Source organism: Xiphophorus maculatus, chromosome 18 (assembly GCF_002775205.1).
Source record: "Xiphophorus maculatus strain JP 163 A chromosome 18, X_maculatus-5.0-male, whole genome shotgun sequence".
NCBI lineage: Eukaryota > Metazoa > Chordata > Actinopteri > Cyprinodontiformes > Poeciliidae > Xiphophorus > Xiphophorus maculatus.
In genome coordinates, this window is record NC_036460.1 from 6755942 (window position 1) to 6768717 (window position 12776).

The following is a 12776-nucleotide window of genomic DNA, read 5'->3' on the forward strand; positions in this document are numbered from 1 at the left end:
TTTTATTCAAATAAATTTTATTACTTACATGTATTATATTCCCTAATTACTATTCCGAGTATTAAATATCACATGAGAAAAATAAGGGTTACATTATTTAAAACAGCATTTTAAACTACCACAGATGAAAATGGCCGAACAATAAAAGAAAACGTTTGTTTTGGAAAATTCAGTGTGGTAAATACTAGAACATGCTAAATGTGGGGTAAGAAACTCAGAGCCAAGTGACTTTAGAAGTAACTTCCTTTTCACAGTGTGTATTTTTTGATGTTATAACAGCACTAATGCATGAAATACAGTCCACAAAAACAAAAACAGGAAAGCAGTTTCTTGGGGGAATATACCGGAGACAGATATGTACTGCGAACACAAACATACATTTATTTCACAGTAAATACAAAACCAAGAAAATCTGTTTACATGAATAACAATTAATTTGGATTTATAAAATTTTTTTGAACAATACTTACAAATTGTAACCCTTCTACATTACAGATATAAACTCTATCATTTGAGATGCAGGTACATTTTCTGCAGTCTGTAATCTAAACTTACGAGTGACTTCCCAGAATCTCGTCCAGGTTTATATCTTTCATCCAGTCGTCGTTTCCAGAGCCCGACTTAAGCAGGGAGTCAATGAAGTCTGAGTCTGCATTGATTCCAGGGACTGTGTTGTCCCCTTCCGGGAGGAAGTCAAAGGTCAGACGGTTGGATCTGTTGTTCTGGTAGCTGCTTGAACTGGGACTGGCATCTGGAAAGCTGGCTGCCGGCACCCTTTGTTCAGGAGAGGCGTGGCTCAGGTTTCCCAGAGGGGATGGACAGCCCATCATGGCCTGACTCGGTCTGGCTTGGCCTGCGTCTCCTAGGGATGGCATCCCGGCGTCTGGTGCTACCTGGTTGGGCGGTCCGATGTGCCTCTGCTGGTACGGGTGATTCGGCAGGTCTTGCACACCCTGCAACTGCAGCGGGTTGGGCAGACGCCGAAGTCCAGCTGCCACTTGCTTGTTGGCTGACCCCCAGCTCAGACTGACATTTGTCATCGAGCCTCCTAGATTCTGTACTGGCACCCTGGAGGAATGCAAGTCAGCTGTTGCCCTCTGATGTTGCACACCTGCTACATTGTTCATCCCAAAGGATTTCCCCTGTGTGCTTGGTGCCAGGAACCTCGGTTTACTTTGACTCAGTCCTATACGACCGTGACTGTTTTGCTGCTGGAACTGGCCGATACAGGAACTTGGATGGCAGTCTGGCCTGATACCGAATCTGCGATCCGATGGTAAGGGGCTCATCTTTGAAGTAGGCCCGCTTGAGAGTTGGCAAGATATGGACTGCAGGTTATTGTCAGGACCGTTGCTGGGAGACTGTGCAGGGTTCTGACCTAAAGAGACATAAAAACTAGTCAGTTTCAGGATTACCAGTCAGGATGTACGCTGATGCTAATTTGCATGGAATGTTTAGAAGCAGAGTACCTGGAAAGATATTTGCTTGCTGAATCCCCACCAAGCTTCTCGACTGCTTGTAATCCGGAGGTGGTCTCGTGAGATGTCGACTGAACTGATCATGTGTGTTATCTTTATCCTGAAAAGCAGAGAAAAATTTAGACATGTACAATGGATGCTTAACGGACTGAAATGATTAATAGGATTAATCGTGATGTTTCAGTTGCGGAAATAATCGTCCAATTTATTAATCGATAATAAATAAATAAATTTGTTCTATCCAAAACTCTTCAATTGGCAGTTTTAGCTTCATCTGGTTCCAATTCTGTAAAAAAAATCTCCTATCACCTTTTGCTATCAAATTATTAATCAGTTAATCCAGATAATATTCACCAGATTAGCTCTACATTGTATTGATAAGTCAAACAGAAATGCTGAGCTTTTCATATGTTGATGTTAGAAGAATTTTTTTAGCTGCAGAAAAAACCTGTTCGCTTTTTATTTGTTACTTCTAATGTATTTCTAATATTGAATAAGTGGTTTATAAGAAATCTGAAAAATGTGTCCATTTTTGAAAATCAGATTAATCGATTAATCATGAAAAATAACTGATAGAAAAACTGATTAGTAAAATAATTGTTAGTTGCAGCCTTTGCTTGACCACTGCTGAACAGTTCTCTCAGCTCTAAACGCAGCTTACTGTGTTGCTGATGGAATGCTGCTGCAGGTTAACCTGTCTCTGAATGGGTGGGCCTCTGGCCGGGCCTTTCTGCTGGTTGCTAGGCGCTGACGGCTGCGGTTGTGATGGGGCTGGTAGGCCTCCTAAGCTTCCACTGGTGGGCATCCTAGGACCAGCAGGAACAGCCTGTATAGAGGAAAAAATAAAAGATTATTTAGTGAAGAATCTTAATAGAGTTGGATATCATTTAAAAGCTAATTTATTTCAGTAAATTATTTTAAAAAAGTGAAATTCATTCTATAAATTCATTACACAAAGTCATATGCTTGAAGTGTTTATTTTTGATGATTACAGGTTATAGCTAATAATAAAAACCCTAAATTCAGTTGCTCATAATTTAAAATGCTGAAGACAAATAGAAACATTTTTAATACAGAGATGTCACTCTACTGAAAGCCTATCCATGTACTTTACAGTAAATAAATTAGCGCATAATTGCAGCATAGTGTAGAGAAGAAAAGCCTGTGAATCTGCTGACGATTAATGCATTGCATGCATGTATTTTTGTCTGTCTCTCATCCTCCATTTGACAATATTTAATACATACTTCTCTGGTTCAGTAGTGACCTAGCTCAAGATGTGGAACCGTTCTAGTCTATATCATAGATGAGCCTATAGGTGGCAACACTTGAAGCTCTGACTCCAGCTACAATTCAAGCCTTGTTAAGTACTAGAATAGATTTGTGCACCTTTTTCTATAACATTTTTCCTTTCACCAAACCTTTCAGTAAAATGTCTGAATACACAGTCAATTTCCAACTTCTGTAGCAATTACCTTTAGTAAACAGCGTACTTGTGGCAGTTCTCAGTTATTGCTTTACAGCTGTGAAAGCAGCAGTAATATAAATATATATATATGTTTTAATTAATAATATGTTCTCTAATTTTCCAGAGAAAATATATTTTATGACTAATTAACTATATTAACATTGACATCAATTAATACTTATTCCGTGTTGTGAATCTGTAGAGTGAATTTCTGGTTTTTGAATCAAATTGGCAAAATAAATAAATGCATAACATTTTTCATGGCGTTTCTGAAAAGTGCAGATGAGTGTGTAAAATATTCAGTCCCTGCCAAGAGTCTTGAAATGAGCCATAACAAGGAAAATCTGAATCAATGCAAAAACACATATCTACCACAAGAGGGCGAAATCTTACAAGCTACTAAATATCTGTGTGAAATATGCTTTTCAGACTCCAGAATGTGGTCAAGGCTACTCCCTCTGCAGATGAGAAAGGGAGACTCAGAGAGAGAGAGAAAGAGGCTTTTTTTGGAAAGGGGATGAGCAAAAGAGAGAGAGAGAGAGAGCGTCCTCCTCAAGGCCTGCCTCTCCCTTGATAATTGTGTCTAAAGAGAGTGGAAAAAATCCCTGAGACAGCAGGAAATGTGTGCCGATGGGAAGTTAAGCGCCAGCGCCGTGACCACCTCCATTTAATAAGCTCTCCTTTACTGATCACTGCGTGCTTTTGGCAGGGAGACATCCCATCCTCTGCAAATCCATTTGGCTCGTGACGCTGATTAAAATGTTGTAGCCTGCCACACTCGGATTTAATTGAGACATCCAAAAACTCCTCCTCGTATGTTTTTGCAGATAAGCTCTCAGCCTCACTGCTGTTTGAGATCTTAGGCTTTCTAGGCGTCAGAGCGGACCGTTCAGGACGCACCAAGAGAACCAAGTGTCGGGCTTGCAATGTGAGGACACCCTCACACTGCTCACGAAGGAGGTTAATGTGCACTAAATCCAAGTCAACACATTGTGTGTACAGCGTCAGTCATTGTGTTGACTTAAAATGTTTCCCAGGGTGAAATGGATTAGAAATCCAACAGCGCATTTGGAAAAAGCTATTAGAAGACATTTTTAGCAGAAAATGAATAACCACAGGGCGGTGATTTTGTGATCCCTCAAAAGGAATAAAAAAAAGAAAGTGTTTATGTATTTTCACCGCATGAGTGCGTTTGAGCGAATCTAAATGAATGGCCTGACATTGTGAGAAGTAACAACTCAGATTAGAGAATGATGGGGGTAAAACTCATATGACTTCCAGAGAATTTAACATTTTCTGCCTCTCTGACTGACTTTTACCCACACAGTAAATCAAGGCTGGTAATGACGTTGAGCGAAACATCAAAACAGATCTCTCCTTTCTGCTCTGAGGTTTTGATTCACTCTCTCCAATTAGTGATTGTGGAAGAACTGGTGACCATCACTAAAAAACTGTAAAGGGCTCACTCCACCTAACCCTTGTTGTACATAAATATCCAAAGAAAGGGTGTTTTTAACTCGACTCAGTTATCCTTTAATCCTGATGTGTCATAAAGCTGTTTTCCGTGCCCCGCCGCCACCCCCCCCTTTCCCGTTTTTATTCTTCCCAAGCTTGTTTTAAATGAATACCACATGTGGCTCAGGCTCGAGAGCGAGGGAGCCGAGTGATTTAGCCCCTCATCCTGCGGCTGCGCGGGCCTCGCCTGCTCTCACACTGCACTTCCTCCAGTCTTCTCAGGATGCTGTCCCTGGGGAGGGCCTCGGCATCTGGACTTGGCCATTGCTCCTTTTCCCAGGAAACAAGTACTCCCTTCACAGTGCTGCCAGAGTGACCTGCTGGCTCAACCCACTGGGCCCTGCTCTCAGTCTTACTGAAGGAGGTGGTGCCACAAGATCATCAGCAAAATGTTTAGGACATATGGACAAGTTTTGGCAGGTACCCTCTTTCTTGTAGCCATTTCCTGACTTGTAAAGATCAACACACATTACTTGAATGCCTTGTTCTTTTGACCTTCCCATTTTGACAATGGGTAAGAGCAATTACCCTGTTTCTAGTCTGATTTTTTTCTTAGATAAGCAAGAAGTTACTTCCTATGTCTCGTTAAAAGCATATTACCAAATAGGTCGCTATTCGGTAATATGTCTCACTGCTGAAAGTCTCAAGGTGCATTTACAGCAGTCCAGTTTTGTCTGTTTTAATCAAATTCTAGTTTGTTTGTCTAGAAAGTCTGGTTCATTAACAGAGGTGTGAAAGTGCAATTGGACACTGATGTGGATCTCATATCAGCTGGAGTGAACTTTGGTGTGGTATAAATCTGAATAGTCGGACTGGAGACTGCTCCAAAAGCAGGAAGTGAATCGGGTATTCTGGGTAAATAAAACCTAATCAAACAAGAGTCTAGCGATAGCGGGAGAAATGGCTCGTGTTATTTAGCCAAAGACAACAGAAAATTTCTACTCCATTTTTGCTTGAATTTTGTTGAGAAGAAACTTGCGCTCATGTCTTCTTCAGAGGTTTTTGTGTCATTTCCTTGATAATTTCCTGGTGCAGCGCCACCACAGGCAAACAGGTTTTTCAAAGGGTTTAGATTAAAGTGTGACACACTGCAGTGTGAAAGAGAACTGAATCATCTGAAGACACAACAAATGAACCCCAATTGAGCCGAGTCTGCTGGACTATCACCAGACTGTGTCTGAAACCAAATGAACTCTGGTCATGTCAGTGCAGAAACAATTTTCTTTACATTGACTCTTATATCTCAGAGCTTCCTCTGACTTGACATCAAGTCTATTTCACTCAGTAACAGATTTCTCACCGAAGAGTTTTAAGTGTCAGCATGACCTGATAGTGCTTATTGTGGTGCATTCACAGATTGGAAAAAGCAAAATATTTTGAGTCCCTGACTTGCTGGTTACAAGTTTATTAAAGAAGCTAATGTCTTGTAGTCACTTTCTAACTGAGTATAAAGACTAACAACCATCTGCCTTACTTGAATGAGATGTTTTTTTGTCTTTCTTATTTTCAATTCTGTGTACAAGCACATATATTTTTGCATGACAGGAAAAAGACAGTTATGAATTATTCATTTAAGGTTTCAACAGGAAGAGAGCCCCCAATTAAAATTCTGCATAGGACCCCAAACAGTTATTGACCCAGGGGTGGCCAATAACTGTTTGGGGTCCTATGCATGTAAACAATAAGGAATCAATAGGCACAGCACTGCTACAATCACAAAACATAATTCAGAAAGTGAATATTAGAAATAAAACTATTAAAAGTCTTAAATAAACACCAATCTGTGTTGGTTCAAATGAAGGTTCACAGATTTGTTCAGCGCAAGGAAGCCCACTGCTGGTCACTGCTGTTACACAGAGGGATCAAGCTGTTCTTTCAGGACTTTAATTTCTCTGGCATTATTAATTCAGCTTGGAAAAGATTTTGCTCTTTATTTTTTCCTTTTCCTCATTAGCTAGATTTTTAACCCTGTCCCAGCTGACTGCGACAGACAAACACCATTATCTGCATTTTTGAACAGACGTTCTAAAATTACAATGCGGCTCTTGTTTGTTTTCTCTGTTACTTTTTCAACTTCAATATGAGCACTGTGTTTGCATAATTTGTTCAAAACAAAAAAGCTCATGTAAAATACAAGGTCCTAGGGGAAGATGTCCCAGAAACCTTACCCCCTTTGAACTGAACTGCAGTCTCATAACATCAATATCTTAAGTCCTGAGGTTATTCAAAGGGCTTTGGAAGAGTCTGTTTTGTTTTGTTTTTCGTCTAATTTATCAAAGTACATTTTTAAGACTTTTTTTTATGATGCGTTAGTTTTTATTTGTGTTCTGGAATCATTTCATCTTGTAAACATTAAAATAATACAGTTCTATGTATTTGTCGTCTAGGTCTGCATGACACAGATAATGGTGCCAAAAATATTAAAAGTTGCACTGTAGTGACAAGAGAGAAATAGACTACGCTTGAAAATGTGAATTTATTTCAACCAATAATATTGGAAATCCCATTTGCCCCAATATCGTCTTTCCAACAGACTAAATATTACAGTTCAAGCCAGATGTGTTTAAAACCATCCTTTCTGTGCTACTGAAAAAATTAAGAGAGTAGAAATGTAGTCAAATGTCTGCTCAAAGTTTTGTTAATGACATCAGTAAAAATCTGTATTGTTCTATGAAAACTGACAGAACATAACCAAAACCCAGACATCACTTTGACGATCGTCAGGATTGTTGCGGATGACGTCCGTGTTGACAGGTCTCCTCCTGTTGTCCCAGCTAAGCATTTGAGCCGTGTCAGCACGAGGAACGAGCAACGGCAGCTGCTGTTGCTGTCGGTGAGATGGAAATGTCATAAAATAGAAAGAGCTTCTCTGTACCTCTCTCTTTTAGCTCTCGTCGCACACAAGGCTGCTGCATTTAAAAATCAGGTCAAACTGAATATCCTGCCTCTGGCGGCTCTGACATGCTGGTAAAACGACTCGCTATGGCTGTATCGCTGGAATCCCACAGCGTGTTTGGATAACAGTTTCCATCTTCTGCCTCCAGTTTGTTGTAAATTCAGATGCTCATTCAGACATCTGCAATGTCATTTTGCCAAAATGACACCAAATTTACTTTCATATGAGCTGAAATTAAATTTAATGGAATGGGCAGAGATATCTGCAACATTTTTTTTTCCTGTTTTCCATAAGTGTAATAACTTTATTCTATAATTTTTTAAATATGTGCTTATCAATTTAGAAGTACAGCTAAAAATATATAAATATTGTGAAAATAAATTGAAACTGAAATATACAGAATCATTGCACTTAGAGTGAAATATTTCAACACTTTTTATTTCTTATAATTTTTGATGATTATGGCTTGCAGATAATAAAGATCTAAAATTCAGTGTCTCCTATATTTTGGGTGTTGTGTAAAAGTTGAGTGGAAGGAAAAGGCACCCAAGCAGGTGAGATAATTGATCTCCTCCAGGCCACAGCGCATTAATGTGGTAACTCAAACTAAACGATCCCCGACCAAGTACTGAGCGTATTGAAATGAACATACTTTTCAGAAGCCTCATATATCTGTTTAAAACATAATTTTCTAACTTCTTGAGTAATATTGTAAATTTTTGAGACTAAGTCTTTTGAGCCTTCATTATCTGTAAGCCATAATCATCAAAATTACAATAGAGACTTGAAATATTTCATTTAATAATGAAAATGAATCTATTTTATGAGTTTCACTTTCTGAAATGAGTGGAAAAATTACACATTTTTATGTTTGTATTTAAAACTTTAAAAAAAAACATGCATGTGTTTCGTTAACTTACACTTTTTTACTATGTTTACCAAAGTTTTGTTTATTAGCTGTATTTCTAATTTCTTATCCTAATCATGTTTAGTCTACATTGACAGACTGAAATGTCTCTTGGGGCATTTTCACCTCTATTTCTGTATGATTCCTATAAGCTTTATGCTTTAATATAAAGATTTAATCAGATAAATGTGGCGCCGTCAGGCATCTGGAAATTGTACATAAAGATGCAGTATGTTTGGAGGCCCACATTGCATGTATTGTATATTTACCTCCACTACCTAAAATGTTATGAGGTCAGAAGCTTCCAAAGTTGTGACATCATGTTGACTTTTCCAGAAAACTTTTAAAAGAGCAGCAATCATTGTGTTGGTCAATCTCTGAATATGAAGTTAGCAACAACATATTCTTATACTTCTATTATTCTGACACCAAATAAATTCAATGCTATCCTGATGAATAATATATATATATATTTGTCTCTTCTCCCTCTTTTTTTGTATTTGTGGTTTACAAATGTATGTATTATTTAAGGAATTTATTTATTTTATACTTTTTTTTTTTTTTTTTTTTTACAAATTGTAAGCAATCTCATTGTTCGTCTTACCTCTTTCACATCTTTTCTTGAGCGATTTTAATAATTTGATCAGTTTTTAATTTTTTTGTACTTAGCTTGGATGGAGGACAGTTTTTAAAACATCTTCTATTGCAGAAAGTTGCATGAAAGATGCAAGAATGACTGAAGAACATCTAGATAGTAGATGAAGAGCGTTAAAGCATGATTTGCCATTCACTCGTTTACTTCGATGTCTAAAACTCCCTTCCTTTTCTCCTCCTTCTCCCATCCTCCCCCGGTCGCTCAGGCACTTCCCTTGATCTGCACACTTTACAAGAGCTTTCTGTGTGGCTCACATTATCATTTCACACAAAGGCAGTCGCAGATAGTGTTGGCGCATAAAATGAAAGAAGGGACAGTCTAAATCTCCTCCAATCATAACAAATCAGCGATTCAACCTCCGGCACCAGGCTAAGAAGATTACTGTCATTTTCCACCACTTGTCCCTTGTAGCTAACAACCTCCAATTAGCAAATCCCGCTGCGCATATCTGCGCCCTGACAGGGAGCCACCGCGACAAGCAAAGAAATTAGAAGTCCTGCATGTTAATTCGCCATGCTCTGGCAATCTGTGTCAACGTCAAAACACTTGCAGGGGACAGACGTTTCGAAGAGACTCGCAGCAGCCAAGGTGGAGACATTAGGAAGAGCAGGTCCCAAAACAAACAGAACTACATTAGAGCTGTTTGAGGCAGCGGGGCGGCTGCAAATCGGGGGAAACCGAGTGAAGACAATTCCAAATATGAAGTCTGACTAAGCAGTGTGTTACTTTTACTGTACCTAGGTGTGTGATTTTGCTTTCAAATGGTATTTATATGAGTTTCATAGCAACACTACAGATTATGGATGTAATTGTAACCACTTATCTTAATTTTTCAATATTTGGTGTTACATTCTGTGCACTACTCACTTACTGGCTTCTTTGTGAGATTTGTAAAAAAAAAAAAAAAAAGAAATAGAATCCATCTACTTTTCAATACATTAAAAACTGAAAAATAGATTTAAAAAAATATAACTTCTAAGTTTAGTTTAAAAATGAAGAAATCATAAGTCCCACCAACAAAACTGTTGGTGGTGCAAATAAATGTAACTGAAGCATTTTTGTAATTTTTCTTTTTCATTTTACAATGATCAATGTTTAGGAAACATCTAATTAGTAATCTGTGGCTTCCTCATTCATTGGGCACAAAAATGAATATATTCAAGTGATTTTATTCATTTATTATTTCTTTTAATGGATTTTGTGTATTTAGTACGGTGTCCTTGGGTGCCGGGAAAGGCGCTTTCAAAAATATAAAATGTATTAAATTGGCCTGTCAATACTGACTGACTCCGACTACTCTTTAAAAACTGAAATGAGAACATATAATAACATGAATAACTTTTTTTCCAGCTTTCCTGCCACCATTAATTCTTCTTAATAGGAGCAAAGGTAACATCAGAATCCAAATAGCTTTGTTGGCCAAGATTGTGCGAAAAAACAAGGAATTTGACTTAATTTTCAAGCACTCCCAGCGTACAGACATAAGTGTAAATGTTTAAACTTTACGACAAATAAAGTAAGGATAAAAGAACAATACATCCATATTTGCAGTCAAATAATTAGTTTTCTTTGCTTTTTAAAATTCTTTTCCAGTGAGTGTTAAATACATTTTTGTCTAATATTTAAAAAAATACGTTACAGAGTTGATATTTTAAATTGTCCTCAGCATCACATTAGGGATTAGCAGTGTAAGCTCCACTGGTATTTGTAAAATACCAGTCGATGCGTATTTGATGACAGCGGCCACTGTGGCTCAATGGGAAGAGTAGAGATTTTGTGGTCAGAAGTTTCTGGGATCAATTCCAGTTTTCTTACTTACCACATGTAAGTGTGCCCCTGGACAAGGCTCTAAACCCCAGGCTGCATATCGATGGATGAAAGTGAGTGCTACTGGGTGAAAGTGACTCTAGTGCTTTGAGTGATCAGATAAGTGCTGTACCACGTGTCAAAAAAGTCCAGGGTGCTGTATAATACGAGATTTGTAAATTAAAGCTTCCATAAACAGCCATGTAATTAAAAACTGTTTTGCATTTTTATGGAACAAACTTTTAGAAAACTGTAAAACAGCCAAAACACTGAGTTCCTTTAAATCAAGACTAAAACCCCATTTACTTAAAGCTGCATCTGATTCTTAATAACTGGAGCTTTGATAAATATATTTGATGTATATTTGCTTGATAATTTTGATGATGGCATTTGACAAAATGTAACGTTTTTTGCTGTTTCGTAATTAAATACTCTATTACGTTTTTATGGTGTAAAGCACTTTGAACTGCCTTGGTGCTGAAATGTGCTAATGTGCAAACACACTTGAATTAATCCAATTGTTCTTGATAAGGACAATCAGCTCTGCTCTATTTGTGAAAAGTATTTCATGTGTAGTAGAATTAAATGAATTTTATTATTTTTCATTCGTCTTGAACTTTTCAAGCTTAAATCTACATTTTATAATCTTGAAGAGGAGATAATACCTGACTGAAGGTCTTACCTGTTGCTGTTGAGGCATTCTGAATGGCAGTCCAGCAGAAACCGACTTGGGTTGTAAACAGACGGCACTCGACGTTGAGATCTGTTGGTTCTGGAAATGGAGAGCTGAATGTGCCTGGTTCTGGCTCGGCGATGGTGACTGTTGATGCTGCTCCGTCTTGGTCATCGAGTTTGTCATGATAGACATGGACTGACTGGTGGAATGAGAAACTTTGGGGCTGAAGTGCAACGTGGGCTTGGAACTGAGACCTTTCATGTCTAGCTGATGGGAGCCATTGTGCCCATTTGACTTAAACAGGCAGTTGCTGATGCCTTTATTATGGGAGCCCATCTTCTGCTGGTTGAGTGTGGCCTGGTTAGAGACTTTTGCTTTGGCGAAGCTGCTGGTGGTGGGTTGAGGGCTCATGGTTGTAGTCCAGCTGGTCATTCCTACATGCTGGGTCTGGTGCTGGTGATGTAGAAGAGCACCTGGTTGCTGCTGGTTTGCTGCCATCTGCTTGAGCTGCTGTGCGTGGGATATTTCTGGCCAGCAGGGCATGGTTCTGCTGTGTCCGGTCTGGGCATTGCCTTTCTGCGACGTGTTGGTAGAGGTGGTGCTGTTCAATGTGAATGAGGGACCTGCTGAGGCCGGTCGAAGCTGCGGTGAACCATTGTGGCCCTGTCCAAAATCTTGCGAGTGCTCCGTCTTTATCACCTTGTCCACCGGGGAACACAGAGTGGCTGCTGCTCCTGCTGAATTTGGCCGACCTAGATCCAAACCAAAGGTATCGTCCTGCTTTAGAATCTTCTCAAACTCAAAATCATTCAGAGGAGGCACGGACTTTGTCAGTTCATCAAACAGCTCCTGGAGTTCTGGGTCAATTTGCCCGCTACCTTCATCTTTGAAGTCGAAAATCATCTCAGAGTTTGAGTGGCCACAAGACTGAATCTCTTGGGGCTCCTTTTTCATTTCTTTCAGAGTCATGTGGAACATGTCAGACCCTATTCCATGGGGCATCATATAGTTCTTCCTTTGCAAGCCAATGGTTGAGGACCCTTGCAGAGGGTGGGTTAAGTTGTGGTTGCAGGAACCCTGACCCAGGCCACTTGCGTCCAAACGGACACGCTTAAAGTCGGATCCTGAGAATGCACAAGAGAGGCCGTTCTGCTTCAGTCCTGGTGTGTTTCCTTCCATTTTCCTTCGCAAAGATCCTTGAAGCTACAACACACAAAAGAGTAACATATTAGTAATTCAAACATTCAATCAATCCATTTTCCATTCAACTTTGCAGTTGAGGCACTGCTGTTAGTAGTAGGAAATCTGATCAACTAGTGAAATTCAGGAAGAGGCTTTTCTTAACAGAAGACCTATTTACCGGTATAATAAAGAT

General features: G+C 39.1%; 1 protein-coding gene across 1 annotated transcript in view; it reads right to left on the reverse strand.

The window, feature by feature from the left end:
- Nucleotides 1-12776, reverse strand: part of maml2 (mastermind like transcriptional coactivator 2) — a 53239-nt gene continuing 40463 nt past the window's right edge. Inside the window, exons 2-5 of the mRNA XM_023351744.1 lie at nucleotides 11408-12604; nucleotides 2140-2304; nucleotides 1470-1578; nucleotides 1-1378 (exon numbers count right to left, since the gene is read on the reverse strand). Coding sequence (XP_023207512.1) covers nucleotides 552-1378; nucleotides 1470-1578; nucleotides 2140-2304; nucleotides 11408-12604 — 2298 coding nt within the window. The 3' untranslated portion in view covers nucleotides 1-551. The remainder of the gene's footprint in view (nucleotides 1379-1469; nucleotides 1579-2139; nucleotides 2305-11407; nucleotides 12605-12776) is intronic.